General features: G+C 46.1%; 1 protein-coding gene across 5 annotated transcripts in view; it reads left to right on the top strand.

Moving 5' to 3' along the window:
• The window catches only part of LOC144515900 (nesprin-2), a 58226-nt gene extending 36490 nt beyond the window's left edge, over window positions 1-21736 (top strand). For 4 of the 5 annotated variants that reach the window (XM_078247098.1, XM_078247096.1, XM_078247097.1 and 1 more), the window contains 7 exons: window positions 4126-4255; window positions 4364-4504; window positions 4631-4731; window positions 14701-14943; window positions 18885-19004; window positions 19766-19806; window positions 20050-21736. In XM_078247098.1, the coding sequence (XP_078103224.1) occupies window positions 4126-4255; window positions 4364-4504; window positions 4631-4731; window positions 14701-14943; window positions 18885-19004; window positions 19766-19806; window positions 20050-20242 (969 nt within the window). In that variant the 3' untranslated portion in view covers window positions 20243-21736. The remainder of the gene's footprint in view (window positions 1-4125; window positions 4256-4363; window positions 4505-4630; window positions 4732-14700; window positions 14944-18884; window positions 19005-19765; window positions 19807-20049) is intronic. The other variant, XM_078247099.1, reaches the window with a different exon arrangement.
• Window positions 21737-22024: the final 288 nt, after the last annotated feature.

Here is a 22024-nt window from a genome sequence, read left to right as displayed (position 1 = left end):
TGTCCGTTGTTTATTTCTAAAGAAACACGACAACGTATAAAAGGCTCCATTACCTTGTAGCTCACGTTATGGCTCCGTAGCAGACGTTTTCATAACAATAGGCTAACGATTGGGTCATAACCACGAGACTTCCTGTCTCATAGTAGAGGAGTTACCGTATAGTACAGGAGAAGCTCTCAGGCAGTTTGGACTTCCATCAGCTGTTTAAGTGTAATGACTAATGTTAACTATCATTTTAGTGATCAATAATGAGCCTGTGTCTATGTTATCTCCTTACATATACCTACGCTCTCCGTCTCTGCTAGATTGGGAATGATTGAGATTTCTCTTGGCACAGCTACCAGAAGACTTCCAACTTTCAGACAGGTTGCTCACGTCACATCTACGTCTTCAAGCTCAGTTGGAGGCTGCTCAGTAACGCTCAGCCATCACCGGGAAAGAGCTTCTAATGTCCTTCACTGGTCTCCGTCCAGAGACACGGGACCTGGTGGTCCATTTTATATACTCTCTATGGTTCAACCTCCGTTTGTCAAGTTTTCCCAAATCTCCACTCTGGCCGGAGGTTTTAGAAAGACTGGTTTTCTGATGCGACTTCTCCGTTGGCGTGTAAACGAAGGGCACAAACGAAGGGAAATGTCTCCGTTTCTCAAACTAACCATGTACGTGTAAACGGGGGCCTCAGAGAGACATTCCTGTCTCCCAGCCTCTTACAGTCAGGTCCATAAATATTGGGACATCGACACAATTCTAATCTTTTTGGCTCTATACACCACCACAATGGAGTTGAAATGAAACGAACAAGATGTGCTTTAACTGCAGACTTTCAGCTTTAATTTGAGGGTATTTACATCCAAATCAGGTGAACGGTGTAGGAATTACAACAGTTTGTATATGTGCCTCCCACTTTTTAAGGGACCAAAAGTAATGGGACAGATTAACAATCATAAATCAAACTTTCACTTTTTAATACTTGGTTGCAAATCCTTTGCATTCAATTCCAGCCTGAAGTCTGGAAGGCATAGACATCACCAGACGCTGGGTTTCATCCCTGGTGATGCTCTGCCAGGCCTCTACTGCAACTGTCTTCAGTTCCTGCTTGTTCTTGGGGCATTTTCCCTTCAGTTTTGTCGTCAGCAAGTGAAATGCATGCTCAATCAGATTCAGGTCAGGTGACTGACTTGGCCATTGCATAACATTCCACTTCTTTCCCTTAAAAAACTCTTTGGTTGCTTTCGCAGTATGCTTCGGGTCATTGTCCATCTGCACTGTGAAGCGCCGTCCAATGAGTTCTGAAGCATTTGGCTGAATATGAGCAGATAATATTGCCCGAAACACTTCAGAATTCATCCTGCTGCTTTTGTCAGCAGTCACATCATCAATAAATACAAGAGAAGCAGTTCCATTGGCAGCCATACATGCCCACGCCATGACACTACCACCACCATACTTCACTGATGAGGTGGTATGCTTTGGATCATGAGCAGTTCCTTTCCTTCTCCATACTCTTCTCTTCCCATCACTCTGGTACAAGTTGATCTTTGTCTCATCTGTCCATAGGATGTTGTTCCAGAAATGTGAAGGCTTTTTAGATGTTGTTTGGCAAACTCTAATCTGGCCTTCCTGTTTTTGAGGCTCACCAATGGTTTTACATCTTGTAGTGAACCCTCTGTATTCACTCTGGTGAAGTCTTCTCTTGATTGTTGACTTTGACACACATACACCTACCTCCTGGAGAGTGTTCTTGATCTGGCCAACTGTTGTGATGGTGTTTTTCTTCACCAGGAAAGTATTCTTCGGTCATCCACCACAGTTGTTTTCCGTGGTCTTCCGGGTCTTTTGGTGTTGCTGAGCTCACCGGTGCGTTCTTTCTTTTTAAGAATGATCCAAACAGTTGATTTGGCCACACCTAATGTTTTTTGCTATCTCTCTGATGGGTTTGTTTAGATTTGTCAGCCTAATGATGGCTTGCTTCACTGATAGTGACAGCTCTTTGGATCTCATATTGAGAGTTGACAGCAACAGATTCCAAATGCAAATAGCACACTTGAAATGAACTCTGGACCTTTTATCTGCTCCTTGTAAATGAGATAATGAGGGAATAACACACACCTGGCCATGGAACAGCTGAGCAGCCAATTGTCCCATTACTTTTGGTCCCTTAAAAAGTGGGAGGCACATATACAAACTGTTGTAATTCCTACACCGTTCACCTGATTTGGATGTAAATACCCTCAAATTAAAGCTGAAAGTCTGCAGTTAAAGCACATCTTGTTCGTTTCATTTCAACTCCATTGTGGTGGTGTATAGAGCCAAAAAGATTAGAATTGTGTCGATGTCCCAATATTTATGGACCTGACTGTATATCCAGGGGCGGGGCCACCCTCAATCAGAAATCAGTTTATTCACCTGAGATGAACCGAGAGGAAAAAGAGAGCGGGGCGGGGAGCGCGTAACAGCAGCCGAAATGTAAAAAATGTGGTTAGTTGCAAAGCGCCGTTGATTCTGTTTATGATTCCATTTAATGGAAGCAGAGGTCGTGTTGTGGAGGAGCTCTGTGTAAGCACCTTGGCTTCCCCCCTCCTCCTCCTCCTCCTCCTCCTCCTCCTCCTGCACAAATCACCCTGGTCTTTTATCACGATGATGTCATTGTGCAAAATGATGAGCCTCAGCTTTGCATAACATGAATCGGAGAACGTTTCGAACATGCCTGAAAACATGTATTATGTCTGATGTTGTACTTGACTTTCCAAATTATTCTTATGGATTCAAATGTTATACGTACATACATAATATACGATGGTCTTATAAAATGTGACGCAGAGAATGAAGTACCCAACAGCAGGAAATCATAACAATGACACCATTAAAATTCTGCTTACACATTCATGCTCAGGAATATTTGTTGCAGTGATATAAAAGAAAATAATGAAACACTGACGGGAGACATTTTATCTGCATAATGAGTACTTTTACCTTTTTGTACCAAAAGTACATTCTGACAAAAGTACTTAACACACACACACACGCACGCACGCACATACAGACACACACACACAAATACACAGACACACAAACGCACACATACCTACACACACACACACACACACACATACATATCTACACACACACACACACACACACACACACACACACACCCCCCTACACACACACACACACACACACATATCTACACACACACACACACACACACACACACACACACACACACACACACACACACACACACACATACATACATATCTACACACACACACACACACACACACACACACACACACACACACACACACACACACACACACACACACACACACACACACACACACATATCTACACACACACACACACCTACACACACACACCTACACACACACACACACACACACATATCTACACACACACACACACACACACACACATATCTACACACACACACACACACACACACACACATACACACACACACCTACACACACACACACACACCTACACACACACACACACACACACACACACACACACACACACACCTACACACACACACACACACCTATATACACACACACACCTACACACACACACACACACACACACACACACACACACACACACACACACACACATGAATGCAGGACTTTAACCTGTAGAGTATTTTAAAACACTAAATACTTCCTCCTCCACTGTACGTCAGTTTGCCTCTGCCCGACATCTTGTTTTGCATTTAATGTTCATTTGTTCTTCTTCTCTTTATTCTCGTCTTCCTCCTCTTTCTCTTCCTCTTTTCCCCCTCCTCCTCTTCATCCTTCTTGACCTCCTCCTCCTCCTCATTATCTGGCTTTTAATTATGTCTAACCTGTTTGTGTCTCAACCTGTTTCTATGTGCTCGTACTTTATCGTTCCATCGCAGTATAGACTGTTCACGTTACAGCCCTTTACTTAGTTTCTAATACTTCTGTTTTACGTATATAACATATGGTCTATTGGGGGGGGGACTAGGGCTGCACGATATGAGGAAAATACCTAATTATTATTATTTTATCTTTGTGAAGGCATCCCTTTGGTGCAAACAAAGTGAGATATAAATGATATTAACTGTCCCTCCAGGTGTTTGAGGACGACTGGATTCTGTCTCAGGCTACAGACTCCGGTTGCCCTTCAGAGACTCTTTTAGAGGAAGAGGGAGCGCTTGATAAAGCCCACCTGGGCCTCCCTGCATTCCCAAACCCTCCCGAAGGTAAAGCTACATTACATTTCAGGCATTAGATCAAAAATAAACGTACAAAGCTTATGTATTAACTTAAGTATCTAAAGAAACACCATTTCTGCATTTTTTCTTCTCTAGATTTCAGCCAATCATCTTACCCTCCCTCCCCTTCCTCGCCTACCCATGAGCACCTGGTGCTGGAGTGGGACCCCTCGGTTGATATCGGACGCTCTGTCTCCCACGACGATGCCGACTCGTCCTATTTCAGTGCCAGTGCAGGTAGGAAAAGACCAAACGTTTTCAAAATGACAGAAAAAAAAAACCTTTGACTCATTGCTTCTCGGCCGCTTTCAGATCTAACCTCTGTGTGTGTGTGTGTGTGTGTGTGTGTGTGTGTGTGTGCAGGTATGTGTCACAGAGATGGCGTGAAGAGGCGGAGCTACCTCAGCTCTCTCGGCTCTCAGTCGGATATCAGCAATGACATCACCAACCAGGAAGCAGAGTTGGTGAGTTTGAACAACCTTCTTGGGTTTTCTAATACAAAATAAATGTTTTTTTGGAGGGAAAGGACAAGGTTGACATCATTAATTCCAAAAATATCAGGAAAAAAAAACAGCATTTGCGGAGCAAAGCAGAAAATATAGATATTCTTTGTATTTTATTGTGACATTGCCGGGCTTGCGTCAAAACATAAATGCATGTTGATTAAAATGAAATGAAATAGTAAGTCATAATGCTCTCTCAGGTGTCCCAGTGTGCGAAGTTATTGCCCCCAGTTTGGAGTTTTTGAGACGGAGGCTAAGCAGTGTCCTGCTGTGGACGGGGGGCAGCAGCTAAACACATAGACACCTAAAACAAGCTATATCAGTTCACGTGGACGCCATATTTAGAGTATTTTCGGCGCTGTACCTTGCCGTCAGACAGCCTTCTACGAACGGGGAACTGAAGCCGTCATCTCTGCTCTCCTCAAAGCCACCAGACTACTTTGACAAAAACAGTCATTTTACCTCGCAGAACACGGGAGTTGATGCTCTACCGCTGCCTCCCATCGCTCAGTTAGTTAGGGTCCTGTCTTGCACCCGGCGCACGCAGCGCAGCACGAAGCTCGACGCAAGCGTCTTTGCTAGTTTAAGACCGACGCAGTTGTCAGTTTCCCGTCCAGCGCCCGTGTCGTTTAAATAGCAAACGCACCTGCGCCCATCTGTGGCCCATACACAGGGAGGTGTGTTCAGGTGCATTCTGGGCGTGCTGGTCTTACAGGGAGGTGTGTTCAGGTGCGTGCTGGTCTTACAGGGAGGTGTGTTCAGGTGTATTCTGGGCGTGCTGGTCTTACAGGGAGGTGTGTTCAGGTGCATTCTGGGCGTGCTGGTCTTACAGGGAGGTGTGTTCAGGTGCATTCTGGGCGTGCTGGTCTTACAGGTAGGTGTGTTCAGGTGCATTCTGGGCGTGCTGGTCTTACAGGGAGGTGTGTTCAGGTGCGTGCTGGTCTTACAGGGAGGTGTGTTCAGGTGCGTGCTGGTCTTACAGGGAGGTGTGTTCAGGTGCATTCTGGGCGTGCTGGTCTTACAGGGAGGTGTGTTCAGGTGCATTCTGGGCGTGCTGGTCTTACAGGGATGTGTGTTCAGGTGTATTCTGGGCGTGCTGGTCTTACAGGGAGGTGTGTTCAGGTGCGTGCTGGTCTTACAGGGAGGTGTGTTCAGGTGCATTCTGGGCGTGCTGGTCTTACAGGGAGGTGTGTTCAGGTGCATTCTGGGCGTGCTGGTCTTACAGGGAGGTGTGTTCAGGTGCATTCTGGGCGTGCTGGTCTTACAGGTAGGTGTGTTCAGGTGCATTCTGGGCATATTGCTATCTGGAGCAGCAGGGAAGTGATGGCACCATTGACTAACAAAAACCTGGTCTAAAGTCAATAACGCAGCATTTCATTGTTATTTTAACAGAGCATTGGTAAAATGCTCCTAGGCTCGTGCACAGCGCGCACACACTATGCTTGTTACACACACAGGGACGCACAGCAGCACACACACATGCAGAAGATTACAAATGAAACTAGAACTGCGAGCAGTTATGACGGGGGTCCAAGCCTCCAGGTGCCAGTCGCCCCCGATGACCCGGGGAGCGTGTGAAAGCGGGACTCAAAGTGTAACGGTGGGGAGGCAAACGTCGGGAAATATCAAGAGGTGTGAGCCAAGAGGTCTGCGGTACGTTGCCGTTGCAAATATCCCATTAACATTGATTGAGTAAAAGGGCCAAAACTGGTCTACGTTGACTATAGCGCTTCTACCTCAATTATGGCGCCCCCTAAAGGCCAATCATCACCAAATCTGGTATAGAGCCGCAGAGTGGCATGTCGAACAATAATGTCAAGTTTTGTGATGATAGCATTTACTGCGGCAGAGATATTGCCATTGCAAATTTCCCATTTAAAACGTTAATTTGGTAAAGAGGCTCGGAGTGAGATGTCGAACGATACTACCAACTTTTGCTCCGATACCTATTCATTTGGCCGAGATATGCTAAAGTTTGTATTTCGTAGCTAGCTACGGAATTTAGTTTGGTCGTAAATTGCATATAGTTTTACGTAGCAAAATTCTTTTGATAACTTTTGGTCAGGTCGGTGTGGTGATGCTACGTACCAGGTTTCGTGCAGATTGGTTGCATGGCCTAGGAGGAGTTCAAAAAAGTTGGTATTGCGCGATATTGCGAAAAAACTCAGCGGAAATGGGCGAGGCCTATGTCATCAGATTCAGCTCGATTCAAGGAACACGTGGATATAAGGTTTTCTAATGTGCGATATGTAACGTGGGAGTTATAGGCAAAAACACATTTGACGTCATTATAGCGCCACCTAGTGGTCCATATGTGTAATTTTTGGTATGTGAGGTCCATGAGTCATTGTACATCTACGCTGTAAATTTGAAGTTGCTCACATTAGTGTAAGTGGTTAATCCAAACCTGGGTCCTATAAGCCACGCCCACTTTGACCAATCAGTACCCTGCTGGAGGCGTGGCCTCAGGAGTGGCCCTAGATGGTACCCTCAAAATTTCATAAAAAACTTTTTGTACTTGTAGCGCCCCCTAGTGGCCCCTTTATAATTAGTTTTGTAGACCCAGAGGGTCATGGCAAACAAGAATCTAAAATTTGGCTTTGATAGCATTTATTTGGGCCGAGATATGGCAAAGTTTGCGTTTTCGTAGCTAGCTACACAAATTTGTTCGTGCGTAATTTGCGCAATTTTTATCCGATAAAAATTCTTTTGATACATTTTGTCAGGTCGGTCTGGAGATGCTACCTGCCGAGTTTCGTGCAGATCAGTCGCACGGTATAGGAGGAGTTAGTAAAAATAGGTTTACGATAAATCAGGATTTTTCGCGCATAAAAGTAAAGGCAGAAATGGGCGTGGCCTATATCGGGAGATTCAGCTTAATTCAGGGAACGCGTGGATATGTGTATTTTTAATGTGCGATGTACGGTTTGGGAGTTATAAGGCCAAACACACTTTTTTTCTCCTGCTATAGCGCCACCTAGTGGTGGAAGTGGCTGAATGTTTTTGTGTGAGGTCCTTGCAGGGATCTGGACCAGTCCTTAAAATGGCACCCCCACGCCATGTACGGCTTAGGCTGTAGCATCAGTTTTATCAACGGAAAAATAATAATCCTTAGGAAAGCAATAGGGTTGCCCAGCGCCGCTGGATCTGTTCCCAGCCCCCTCGGAATGGGAGATGATCTCTGATTGGTTGATTGCATGTTACGCCCAAAACACACCTATGAATTAATGAAGACACTAACTGCACGTACAGACCGTTGGTGACTTGAGCTGCAAAAGCAGCTCTGGCCGCCCTGTCGAGGACGCTGTCAACACACGATTGAAGAAAAAGCACGAGCAGCCAATACATTGACACTAGAAACCTTTTATAAATGACATATCTAATGACAGATATTGTATTTGTTGTTGGCGGCAGCGGTGTCTGTTAGCAGTTAGCTCGCTCGTTAGCCTCTGAACCGCAGCAGAATGCAGGCAGAGCGAGCAGCCGCCAGACTCTAACCTCTGTTGATCCGTGCAAGTAGGGCTGGGCGATGTGTGTATATATATCAGTAATGTGGATATAATGACCAAGTGGGTAAAGGTAAATAATAGAACAGTTACAACAGTCTGGTAAGTTCAGCCAATGACATCACTTTACTGTGATGCAGCCTTTAAAACCAGGAAAAGACACTAATGTCATATCACGATATTACGATATCCAAAATCTGAGACGATATCTAGTCTCATATCACGATATCGATATAATATCAACATATTGCCCAGCTCTACGTGCAGGACTTCACTGTGAGCAGACTGTTTAGAGACCATGTGACCAGCAGGTAACGTTAACTGGTCCCTATACGCAAACAACGTCATATCATAAACGAAAGGGAACCCAGCAACAGCGATGATGAGCTTCTCCTCCACTTTCGGTAGGAACCAAAGTTTACATCGTATGTTTCTCCGGAATCAGCCAGCGCGAAGGACGTCTATATTCCGACTGGTTGCTGGCGTTTGCCGCTGAACCGCCTCACAGCTCATTACCATAAAGTTGACCTACTTTCAACTTTCTGATTGACGCTCTGGTCGCTCAAAACGCCCAAAACGTGAGCCGGCGTCCATTGAAAATGCAGACTGATCTCACTAAGTGGCGTATGTATGACACGCCAATTCCTACGCCGTTTTTGCGTGCCATAAAGACACATACTCGTTTTTTATCGTGGTTATCAACGCCGTTTACATGTGACTTATCGCCGTAGCGAGTAGTATGAAAGGACGGACGGGTAAAACACAGGACTTTCACCCAGAAGGGCCGGGTTCGCGTCCCGCGTGTGGCGTTTATCAGCTGTCTTCTTTTGTTTTTTTAATAAAGCCTTCCCCAATGTTCTTTTCCTAAACCCAACCGTTCATTGTTTCCTTAAGCGTGTGACGTTGGTCACCGTCGTGTTTTTGTCGTTTACACGCGTGTGATGTTGTTCTCGCGATAGAACGGCACGTGCCGTGTATGTTAACATCTGCTGTTACAGCGTAGCTCAAAATGCGTACAGATACCAAAAAAAATACAAAACCAGCAATAATTCACGTTCAGAAGTCAGAGCCACTGTCTGTCTGTCTGTCTCTCCGTCTGTCTGCCTGTCTCTCTCTCCGTCTGTCTGTCTGTTTCTCTTTTTCTCTCTCTCTCTGTCTCTCTGTCTGTCTGTCTGTCTGTCTGTCTCTTTCTCTCTGTCTGTCTGTCTGTCTGTCTCTCTTTCTGTCTGTCTCTCTCTGTCTTTCTCTCTGTCTCTCTTTCTCTCTCTTTTCTCTCTCTCTGTCTGTCTGTCTGTCTCTTTCTCTCTCTCTTTCTCTCCGTCTGTCTGTCTGTCTCTTTCTGTCTGTCTCTCTCTGTCTTTCTCTCTTTCTGTCTGTCTCTCTCTGTCTCTCTGTCTTTCTCTCTGTCTCTCTTTCTGTATGTCTCTCTCTCTCTGTCTGTCTGTCTCTCTCTCTGTCTGAGTCTGTCTCTCTCTCTATCTGTCTGTCTCTCTCTCTTTCTCTCTTTCTGTCTGTCTCTCTCTGTCTTTCTCTCTGTCTCTCTTTCTCTCTCTCTCTGTCTGTCTGTCTGTCTGTCTCTCTCTCTGTCTCTCTTTTTCTCTCTGTCTGTCTCTCTCTCTCTCTCTCTTTCTCTCCGTCTGTCTGTCTGTCTCTTTCTGTCTGTCTCTCTCTCTTTCTCTCTTTCTGTCTGTCTCTCTCTGTCTTTCTCTCTGTCTCTCTTTCTGTATGTCTCTCTCTCTCTCTGTCTGTCTGTCTCTCTCTCTGTCTGAGTCTGTCTCTCTCTCTATCTGTCTGTCTCTCTCTCTTTCTCTCTTTCTGTCTGTCTCTGTCTTTCTCTCTGTCTCTCTTTCTCTCTCTATCTGTCTGTCTGTCTCTTTCTCTCTGTCTCTCTTTTTCTCTCTGTCTGTCTGTCTCTCTTTCTCTCTGTCTGTCTCTGTCTCTCTTTCTCTCTCTCTTTCTCTCCGTCTGTCTGTCTGTCTCTTTCTGTCTGTCTCTCTCTGTCTCTCTGTCTTTCTCTCTGTCTCTCTTTCTGTCTGTCTCTTTCTCTCTGTCTGTCTGTCTCTCTGTCTCTCTCTGTCTTTCTCTCTTTCTGTCTGTCTCTCTCTGTCTCTCTGTCTTTCTGTCTGTCTGTCTGTCTCTCTCTCTGTCTGAGTCTGTCTCTCTCTCTATCTGTCTGTCTGTCTCTCTTTCTGTCTGTCTCTCTCTCTTTCTCTCTCTATCTGTCTGTCTGTGTCTTTCTCTCTGTCTCTCTTTTTCTCTCTGTCTGTCTGTCTCTCTTTCTCTCTGTCTGTCTCTGTCTCTCTTTCTCTCTCTCTTTCTCTCCGTCTGTCTGTCTGTCTCTTTCTGTCTGTCTCTCTCTGTCTTTCTCTCTTTCTGTCTGTCTCTCTCTGTCTCTCTGTCTCTCTCTCTCTCTCTCTGTCTGAGTCTGTCTCTCTCTATCTGTCTGTCTGTCTGCCTCTGCTGCTGCTCTGTCTGTCTGTCTGTCTATCTCTCTGTCTGAGTCTGTCTTTCTATCTGTCTGTCTGTCTCTCTTCTGTCTGTCTCTCTCTCTTTCTCACTCTGTCTGTCTCTGTCTTTCTCTGCTCTCTTTTTCTCCCTATCTGTCTGTCTGACTTTTTCTCTGTCTCTCTTTTTCTCTCTGCATCTGTCTCTCTTTCTCTGTCTGTTTCTATCTCTCTACTCTGCCTTCGTCGTTGTCTGTCTCTTTCTGTCTGTCTCTCTCTTCTTCTGTCTCTCTTTCTTCTTTCTGTATGTCCTCTTTCTGTCTCTCTCCCTCTGTCTTTCCCCGTCCTCTCTGCAGTCTCTCGTCTCGTCCGCTGTCTGTCTGTCTCTCCGTCTGGGTCTGTCTCTCTTTCATCTGTCTGTCGTCTCTCTTTCGTCTGCTTTCTCTCTCTATCTGTCTGTCTGTCTCTTTCTTTCTGTCTCTCTTTTTCTTTGTCTGTCGTCTCTCTCTCTGCTGTTCTGTTTCTTTCTCTCATCTCTCTGTCTCTGTCTCTCTGTCTGTCTGTCTCTCGTCTGTCTCTCTGTCTGCATGTCTCTCTCTCTGTCTCTCTCTCTCTGTCTGAGTCTGTCTCTCTCTCTATCTGTCTGTCTGTCTGCCTCTGCTGCTGACACACTCTGTAGAGAGAGAGAGAGAAATAAGACAGAAACAGAGAGGAGATCAGACATTTGAATATGGTCCCCCCCGTCTGTTTCACACCCACACACACTGTTGAACTGCTGGTGAACCCAAAGCCCAAAAGGAACGGCAGACAAACAGAGAAACGCACGTACAACTGAATTAGCATCTGGTTCCAGCTGCAGCATCCCAACAAAGACATCAAAGTGTCTTCCTACTGTGTTTTTTCCTTCCAATCTTATTCATATATTGGATGTCGTGTGTAGGGGAGGGACGTGATGTCAGCACGTCCTCCCAGCAGCCTCGGCTCGGCGCTGTCTGTCCAGAGGCTCGTCTGTTCTTCATTCATCTGTGACCGCGTGACCTTGTCTGGGTTTTCAACGCTGCATGAATTCTGAATGCAGTTTTAAAAGACTTTGCCTGTAGAGTCTTTATAAATAGAAGTCAGTTTACATCAGTCAGTTTTCTCTGTCTGTCTCTCTGTCTCTCTTTCTCTCTGTCTGTCTGTCTCTGTCTCTCTGTCTCTCTCTTTCTCTCTGTCTCTCTTTCTCTCTTTCTCTCCGTCTGTCTCTCTGTCTGTCTGTCTCTCTCTCTCTCTGTCTGTCTGTCTCTGTCTCTCTGTCTCTCTTTCTCTCTGTCTCTCTTTCTCTCTTTCTCTCGGTCTGTCTGTCTCTGTCTGTCTGTCTCTCTTTCTCTCTGTCTCTCTTTCTGTCTGTCTCTCTTTCTCTCTGTATCTCTTTCTGTCTGTCTGTCTGTCTCTCTTTCTCTCGGTCTGTCTGTCTCTCTGTCTCTCTTTCTCTCTGTCTCTCTTTCTCTTTCTCTGTCTGTCTGTCTGTCTCTTCCTCTCTGTATCTCTTTCTGTCTGTCTCTCTCTTTCTCTCTCTCTTTCTCTCGTCTGTCTGTCTTTCTCTTCCTCTCTCTTTCTCTCTGTCTGTCTCTTTCTCTGTCTGTCTCTGTCTCTCTTTCTCTTTCTCTCTGTCTGTCTGTCTCTTCCTCTCTGTCTCTCTTTCTGTAGAGTCTTTCTAAACAGAAGATTTTGGCTATGTCAGTTTACATAAGTCAATTTTAAGGCGTTGCCATTTTACCCTCAGCTGCGTCCACACACGTCTGACAGCGCCGGACCTTTAACACGCTCCAGTGTTATCTGTTATAGAGGAGACACACCGGGCTGATAATCGGCCGTCGGACAGTCTGGCGAGGTCGGTGACTGGAGTCTGTTCGGTGTCTTCCGTGCCGTCGTCAGTCTGAGGAGGCGTCGGCCTTCATTTCGGCCGATATGACGTGCTCAGTCAGAGACGGCAGTCGGGACTCGCCCGGAAATGGCGAGCGGATGAGCCTCTCAAAATCTGACCTTTGTTGATCTGAAATGAAGACAGATTCAGCAACTGCACGGCTTTCTCTCGCTTAAAATGTTTTCAGAAACACGTTTCGGAGAACTATTTTAGTCCGATATGAGATCGTCTTCTGAACGAGACGCCATGACAGTCTGGCTGTGAATTTCCGGAGAAGCCAGACCCACGTGACGGGTTCGTCCAATCAGCTGCCGGTTTTCATTTTTCAACACTCTCTGATGAAAACAATGAATGACAACAGCGCGCTCTGTGAAGTAAGTAGGTCCGGGGAGATGTTCCGTCATTTCTGGGTTTTTTCTTCTTCATTTTCTGGGAAATAATACAGAGCAGCGCCGCCTGCTGCTATGGAGACGTATTACGTTTCGGGCACGCGCAGAGCGTACGCTCAAGTCGGCGTCGCCTCAATGTGTTCTGAGGCATTTTTTGGACCTCGTGGACCCGACTGATCAGTCCGACTGGCTTTTCTGCCGACGGTCGGCCCGTCTGGTTGGTGTGTCAGGGCCTTTACATATACGACTGTAAACTGAATGTATCTTTGGGTTTTGGTTAGTTAGTTCAGCATTAGTCTTGCATTGCCAGACCTCCTTCCACAGCGCTGCGGAGGAAGGTCTGGCTAGTCCACACTGCATTCCTAGATGAGAGAAAAACCTGCTCTTAAAATCTCGCAGGACACGGGAGTTGCCGCTCTACCGCTGCCTCCATCGCTCAGTCAGTTAGTGTTGTTGTGTGACTTTGGTGAATCTGAACTAACCGTTTAAAACACCAAAGTTACACAATAACACAGACGCAGTCTTTCTACTTTAATGCAAATTAGTTTAGCGCCATTGTGACATTTGGCAGACACTTCAGACTGCTGCTGATCCGACAGAACATTTCTGAACTGTGATGATGCATTCAGAAGCTGCTGGGAAAGTCGGACACACGAGACTCCAATGAGGACAGTTGAAGGGATAGGTTCTGATGTTTTGTGTGAGCTACTTCTCCATAGTCTGAGCTATGCTTCACCTCGCTGTCAGACAGCTCTCTACTCTGGTTTATTGGCATTTCTTTAATCCAATCACAATCGTGTTGAGTGGGCGCTAAGCGCCGGACGGAGCCACGGCGCCTCTGCTAAAGAGCCTCTGGAAGGAGCTTGTTTTGGTGGAACACGTGTACATTCACAAGTAGTTTTAGCCGTGCAACAGAAAACTCAGATTGGACAGATAGTCTAGCTAGCTGTCTGGATTTACCCTGCAGAGATCTGAGGAGCAGTTAACCATAGTCCTCATGAATCCACTAGAGGTTAGAACACCTGTTGTGGCCAGAGTGGCTCTGGCAGATCCAATAGTTTTAAACTTCAACAGAGTACCCGCCTTCAAGGACGTTAACACTTGTCAAAGGCCAGACTCTCTGGACAAATGAAATGGACCAGAATCTGGTAGGACCAGGCTAATGGACCAGAGTCTGGTAGGACCAGGCTAATGGACCAGAGTCTGATAGGACCAGGCTAATGGACCAGAGTGTGGTAGGACCAGGCTAGAGGACCAGAGTCTGGTAGGACCAGGCTAGAGGACCAGAGTCTGGTAGGACCAGGCTAATGGACCAGAGTCTGGTAGGACCAGGCTAGAGGACCAGAGTCTGGTAGGACCAGGCTAGAGGACCAGAGTCTGGTAGGACCAGGCTAGAGTACCAGAGTCTGGTAGGACCAGGCTAGAGGACCAGAGTCTGGTAGGACCAGGCTAGTGGACCAGAGTCTGGTAGGACCAGGCTAGAGGACCAGAGTCTGGTAGGACCAGGCTACCCCAGACCCCCGGTTACAATGTGTCTCCCCCCCCCCCCCAGAATGTTCAAACAAAACCTACGCCCCTGTAACAAAATAAAACAAAATAAGAATTTGATCGTCAGGAGATGAAATGGATGGATTGCAATGATTCATTTCCCAAATGAACTTGTCTGTTGTGATCTTCCTCTGCAGCGATTGGAGGGATGGCTTGACCACGCCCACCCCAGTGTCGCCTCGCCAGTAGCGTCCCAGCGGGACGGGACTCGGCCCGACGGAGACCAGTGGGCGACCTCGACTCCCGACAGCCGGGACGGAGAGCCAGTCGGCTTTGACGGCGGGCGCGTGAGGGCTTGGCTGGGAGTCACGCGCAGCCACGCCCTTCCAGAGAGGAGGACTTCCTGTTCCAAAGCTGTGCAGACCAACGCGCAGGTGGAGGTGGGAGAAGTTACAACCTTTGCTCTACTGCCTCAATGTTGCAAAATGAAACTGGGGCGTGGTACCCCACGGGTTCTCCAAGGGACAATTAACAAAAACAAAAGTTGAATAAAACACTTCTAGAGACGATATATCACGAGACATTTCTAAAAACTGATAGTTTTCTAAGAAGAAAGTCAGTCAGTCAGTCTGAATAACATGTTCAACTGTGTATGTACTTCTACATTTAGCCCAGCTGCCGTGTGCGTGTGTGTGTGTGTGTGTGTGTGCAGAACTAAAAATACAACAAAATAAAGTCAATTTAAACGACTTTATAGTCTTCTTCATGCTGAGCTTGTTTTCCGGTGGAGTTCAGCATTAACGTGCTGCACGTCACATGATCTGTGTGTGTGTGTGTGTGTGTGTGTGTGTGTGTGTGTGTGTGTGTGTGTGTGTGTGTGTGTGTGTGTGTGTGTGTAAAAAAACTCCAGACCGGACTTTGAGACATTCTCCCGTCCTCGCGCTCTCTCTTACACGGACACAGACACAAACCTATACACACACAGGCAGACACACACAGACAGAGACACACACACACGCAGGCAGACACACACAGACAGAGACACACACGCAGGCAGAGACACGCGCGACGCACACAGACATGCAGACACACACACAGACACAAACCTATACACACACAGGCAGACACACACAGACAGAGACACACACACACGCAGGCAGACACACACAGACAGAGACACGCGCGCACGCACACAGACATGCAGACACACACAGACATGCAGACACACACACAGACACAAACCTATACACACACAGACACAGGCAGAGACACACATACAGAGACACACACACACACACACACACGCAGGCAGACACACACACACACACACACACACACACAGACACACACGCACACACACAGACAAACAAAGATAGACAGACACACACACACACACACAGACACAAACCTATACACACACACACACACAGAGACACACATACACACACACACACACACACACACACACACACACGCAGGCAGACACACAGACAGAGACACACACACACACACGCACACACACAGACACACAAAGATAGACAGACACACACACACACACACAGACAGAGTGATGTCCTCTCTCTCCATCAATATTCATAATCGTCAACTTTCATTTTCCCACCTTTTTGTAAAGATGGATTCCTGAGTAAATATCTCTTTCCCCCGCCCGCCTCTCTCTCTCTTCACGTTACTCTCTCCGTCCGACTTCATTGGCCTCAGCCTTCATTTTCTCTCCCTCTCTCATTACCGGGGTGAAAGAGCCTATTTATTCTTCTCTTCCTCCATCTCGTCCGCCGCTCCTCGGGCCGCCGAATGGATCCATAAAGTCTTGATTTATGCATCGAGTCTGGCTGCACTTTAACTGTCGCCATAAAAACAGCAGAGGAACCCGCAGACTTCCTCCTTTCCCTCCTTCATCTTCTCTTCCTCCTTCCTTCATCTGTTTTTCCTCTGACTGACTTCGTATCAGTTACAGAAAACTGTCCGTGTAGGAAAGAGAGATAAACCGATGGAGTGCAGAGAGGAAGAAGTTAGATGAGTTTCTTAGAGTGCGATCTGATGGCTTTGTGTGTGTGTGTGTGTGTGTGTGTGTGTGTGTGTGTGTGTCTCTCTCTGTGTGTGTGTGTGTGTGTGTCTCTTTGTGTGTGTCTGCATGTGTGTGTGTGTGTGTGTGTGTGTCTCTGTGTGTGTCTCTGTGTGTGTGTGTGTCTGCATGTGTGTGTGTGTGTGTCTGTGTGTGTCTCTCTCTGTGTGTCTGTGTGTGTCTCTCTCTGTGTGTGTGTGTGTGTGTCTCTTTGTGTGTCTCTGTGTGTGTGTGTGTCTGTGTGTGTGTGTCTGTCTGTGTGTTTTAATTAGAACGATTTTGAGCACACTCATTTGCAATATGTGAGTTTGATTGAACGTGTGTTTGTGCGTAACAGCAGCATTGGCACTTTTTAATGGGGGTTCATTACTGACTAAACTATCGAGTGAGCACGAAACAAACTGGAGCAGAAATCAACCTGCAGGTCCGGATTTCGGAGCAGCGAAGGGAGAATCAAGAGTTTAATCGAGGCGTAGAAACTCAGACTGACGTTATGGCGCTATAACAGAACTTAACACAGCCGGTTGACATCTCTTGAGCTAAGCTTGCTAACCCCTTTCCGTGAGACCACATCTATCGTACATTATGAGGGCTTTAATAGTGAAAATAATTAGGAGTGTCATGATTTCGTCTTCAATTGAAAATCAGAGATCAGAAGCAGGATCGGCGATTTCCCCCAGTATTTATTCTCTCTCCACCGCCGCCTACTTGATTGATCTGAAGAGTTTTTATTTGAGGGGGGGGTCCGAGACCTGGTGCTAATACGGCACCGGTGCCTTATTTCAGTGCTACTGAAATGCCTGCGCTTCTCTCTGATGCTCCGAAACGGACGTTAGAGGCAACCTAAACATCGCCGCATGTCACGCTAGTTAACGCTACACTCGACAGCAGGTAACGTTAGCCTACCGTTAGCTAGCAGCTGGAGTAAACACAGTTAAAATGCTGACAGCTAAACGGTGTTAAAGTCATAGACAGTATATAAAATGGACCAACAGGTCCCGTGTCTCTGGACGGAGACCAGTGAAGGACATTAGAAGCTCTTTTCCGGTGATGGCTGAGCGTTACTGAGCAGCCTCCAACTGAGCTTGAAGACGTAGATGTGACGTGAGCAACCTGTCTGAAAGTTGGAAGTCTTCTGGTAGCTGTGCCAAGAGAAATCTCAATCATTCCCAATCTAGCAGAGACGGAGAGCGTAGGTATATGTAAGGAGATAACATAGACACAGGCTCATTATTGATCACTAAAATGATAGTTAACATTAGTCATTACACTTAAACAGCTGATGGAAGTCCAAACTGCCTGAGAGCTTCTCCTGTACTATACGGTAACTCCTCTACTATGAGACAGGAAGTCTCGTGGTTATGACCCAATCGTTAGCCTATTGTTATAAAAACGTCTGCTACGGAGCCATAACGTGAGCTACAAGGTAATGGAGCCTTTTATACGTTGTCGTGTTTCTTTAGAAATAAACAACGGACAAATAGAGTCTTTAAACGCTTCAGATGTAAAGGTATTCTCTGTCAAAGTGACATCAGAATGAATGGGAGTCAATGGGGTGCTAACGGGAGGTGATGGCTTGTTAGCATCAGAATGGCGCCGTAGGAGGTTCGCGGTCCGAGGAGAAGCTGACCCCCTTGGTTAAAGTTTGTCTGTAGTTCACTGTAGAGGAACGAACGACAGTGCGGAGCTGCTGTTGTTGGAAAAACAACACAGATGTTGCGTTCACTTGGACCTCGCCAGCCTCGTGGTGCATTCAAAGTTATTGTAAAATACCTTTTTCCCATCTAGTGGTTGTTTTTGTCGTTTAACAGGCGTTTACTGGTGAAATAAGTTATTATTACATTTTTAATCAATCATTTCATTTTAACCCTATGGCCTTAGCAATAAACAAGCCGTCCTTTAAATGTCGCCGACTGTCATTTTGTGCTATATATATATATATATATAATATATATATATATCCCTTCAGAGTTTGCAGGTATGCATAGTCCTCATGAATCCAGAGTTTAGAACGGCAACGACATAAAAACGCCAAAAACATTGAAAAAAGCGACTAAAGGTATTGAAAGCCTAGAAAACGGCAGAATAAAGCTTTGAAAAAAGCATCAAACAAACAAGGCGCTAACCATGTTTTAAAAAGCGACAACGTTAAAAACCCCCCCGTCAAAAATGGTGAAAAAAAGCATTGAGAAAATGTGAAAAACGTTTTGACCCTGGAGGACAACACGATGGTTAAACCTGCTAATGATTGCTATTCAAGTGTTATTACAGACTGTATTTAACTGTTCTTTGTTACAGTGTCAGCTGGATGGAAGCCACATCAACGCGTTTCCTTTTCCCGCCCCCTCGCCTTCACCGTCGCATGACCTCAAAGCCTCGTCTGATTGGATGAAGCACGTATATCCATTGAGTCTTCAGGTGAGCTGAAGAGGGTTTTTGGATGATAAATATCATATGACCTGGGCTTCAACCCCGTCTACCATGAACTTGTTGTCAACATTTTAAACATAAGACCATCTGCGAAATCACGTTTGCTAAACCCACCAGACTCCATGTAAATAAAGAGTAATTTAAGCATCGTAAAATACACTTCATTCAAAGTGGACGGAAACAAAATAAAAGTATGAAAAGCCGTTTTCGGTCGTCTTTCCACTTTTCTAACCATCACAACTCTAGTTTGGGTTGAAATGAACACATAGTTTACTGATTTATATGTGATATATGTTGGCTCTATACACGATAAAAGTATTGCTTTTTTAAATGGAGTCTGGTGGGTTTAGAGCTAGCGACCTCAGAGCTGTTTCTGGTTAAACAGAAAGGTCTCAAAGAGGTTTTAAAGGTCTATCTCTGAAGGGATCCTTTCCATAATGTTGTCAGACACTTAGAATAATAATCTGAGTCTGTCAGCAGCAAAACAAGCCCTTTTGTGAAGGTAAATACCAGCTGGACAATTGTCCTATTGACTAACATTGTAGCTTGTTTCTCTGCTGCCGACTGAAGCGATCTCTCTTAATACTGGACCAATGTCAGAGATTGTTGTTCCCATCGGTCACTTAGACACAAAAACATAAGAAACAGAGGAGGAAAAAAACGGTAGGTACCCTTTAAAAGGTGTTAATGTGATAGTAAGAAATGTTGCCTGAAAGCACCGTGGGTTAACAGGAGCTCTCTGTTTTCAGGCAGAAGAGGAGGAAGCTGAGCGTCTTCTCTCCGAACAAAGGTGAGAAAAGAGTTGGTGGAAGTTTATTTCCCCCTCATAAATAGGTAATTGAGCACTGTAGTGGTTATGACCATATCAGTGACTATGTCACTACATGAAACTGTCCAAATGCTGCCTGTGGCTTGCACAGTAATAGCGTTACTGAAGGCTAGCTCTAGTCCCGTGGGAATTCAGTTGTTGCAGGAAATGGTCAAAATCGGCCTGATTTCTCCTTTAACACCTCCACCTCTCCCTCCTCCACAGTGAGACGTCCAGCAGCAGGGTCCCGTCCTCCCTGCTCTCCCCAGCCCTCCTCTGCCTCCTCCTGGCCGCTGCGCTGGCTTTCCTGGCCTGTCTGATCTGGGCCGTCCTGGAGCCGCCGTGTCAGCGCAGCGGCAGGATGCCTCGTAGCTTCCACCTGGCACTGAGGTACGTCAACGGGCCGCCGCCTACCTGAAGACCACCCAGAGACGCCCATGGACAGAGTTTGAACAGCACTTTTTCATCTATCTGTACGGAACGGAGGTTGGCAACTCGACGTGTAACGGTTTCATTCACATTTCAGTGCCGGACGCTCAAACATCACAGAAATCTGCAGGGAATGCAGGATGAAAAAGCAGGATAATAAGACATCCGCAATCTGTTTTTGCATGGGTCGTTTCCATCATTATTCATTCAAAATGAACTCCTTAAACTCAGGCTGCGTATTGTTTAACTGCCATCCATGTTTTAGGGGTTGCAATATCAAAAAAGTCACATAATTTAACCTTTAAGTTTCTTTCTTAAAACACAAACATATTTTGCCAAGAATTGGGTGTCAGTATCTCTCAAAAAGAGGCAGATTACTGCGTCAGAATCAAGAAAAAAAAATACGTTGATTTGTATTGGAAACAGCTGAAAAATGACTCCCATCACTGGTTTAGTTTTCTTTGAAAGGTTAAGAGTTCATCCTTATGGCGCTGACACACCAACCCGATAATCGGCCGTCGGACAGTCTGGCGAGGTCGGTGACTCGAGTCTGTTCGGTGTTTTCCGTGCCGTCGTCAGTCTGAGGAGCCGTCAGGCTTTAATTTTGGCCGACCTGACTTGCTGGGTCGGAGGGCGGGCAGTTGGACTCAATGACCAATCTGATTGGTGGAGTTCTAGCCCTTGACTAGCAAATCAGTGCACTTATGGTATGTTAGCGTGCAACAGCCGCTCAAAATCTGACGACCTAACTGACCTTTGTTGATCTGAAATGAAGACAGATTCAGCAAATGCACGGCCTATTGATAGGTAAAATCCAGGAGCAGCCAGACCAGATTCGGCTGCCGGTTTTCATTTTTTGGGCGACCATACAGATTACCGCCGCCTGCTGTTATGGAGACGTATTACGTCTTGCGCATGCGCAGAAGGTACGCTCAAGTCGGCGTCGCTGCGGTGTGTTCTGAGGCACTTTTTTGACCAACTCGGGGAGGCAGTCAGTCCGACTGACGGTCGGCTGTCGGGTTGGTGTGTCAGAGGCCTTAGCTTTTGAAATTAGTAATTTAACCAACAAAAAAAAAAACACAACAAAACAACTACCATGCTTTTTCACTAAAAGACAAAATGACAGATCCACGTTGGCCACATCTAACTGGTTTGGATTAAAGGTCCCATGACATGGTGCTCTTTGGATGCTTTTATATAGACCTTAGTGGTCCCCTAATACTGTATCTGAAGTCTCTTTTATATAGACCTTAGTGGTCCCCTAATACTGTATCTGAAGTCTCTTTTATATAGACCTTAGTGGTCCACTAATACTATATCTGAAGTCTCTTTTATATAGACCTTAGTGGACCCCTAATACTGTATCTGAAGTCTCTTTCCCAAAATTCAGCCTTGGTGCAGAATTCCAGCCACTAGAGCCAGTCCCACAATGAGCTTTCCTTAGGATGAGACATTTCTGTGTCTGTAGCTTTAAATGCTATTGAGGAGGAGAGGGGGGGGGGCGGGCAAGGTGGAGGGTGGGGGTGTGGCCTTGACCAACTGCCATGCGTGCTTGTTTGAAAGCCATGATGTCTCTCTCTTTCTCATGGGGGGGCCAAATTCTCTGGGCGGGCAAAGCAGAGAAAGGGGAGGTAACCTTTCCCCTTATGACGTCATAAAGGGAAGATTCCAGATCGGCCCATCTGAGCTTTCATTTTCTCAAAGGCAGAGCAGGATACCCAGGGCTTGGTTTACACCTATCACCATTTCTAGCCACTGGGGGGCCATAGGC

The sequence above is a fragment of the Sander vitreus genome, chromosome 3 (genome assembly GCF_031162955.1).
Source record: "Sander vitreus isolate 19-12246 chromosome 3, sanVit1, whole genome shotgun sequence".
NCBI classification, from domain to species: Eukaryota; Metazoa; Chordata; class Actinopteri; order Perciformes; family Percidae; genus Sander; species Sander vitreus.
The sequence above is the reverse complement of the archived record's forward strand: the minus strand, read 5'-3'. Positions and strand labels throughout refer to the sequence as shown.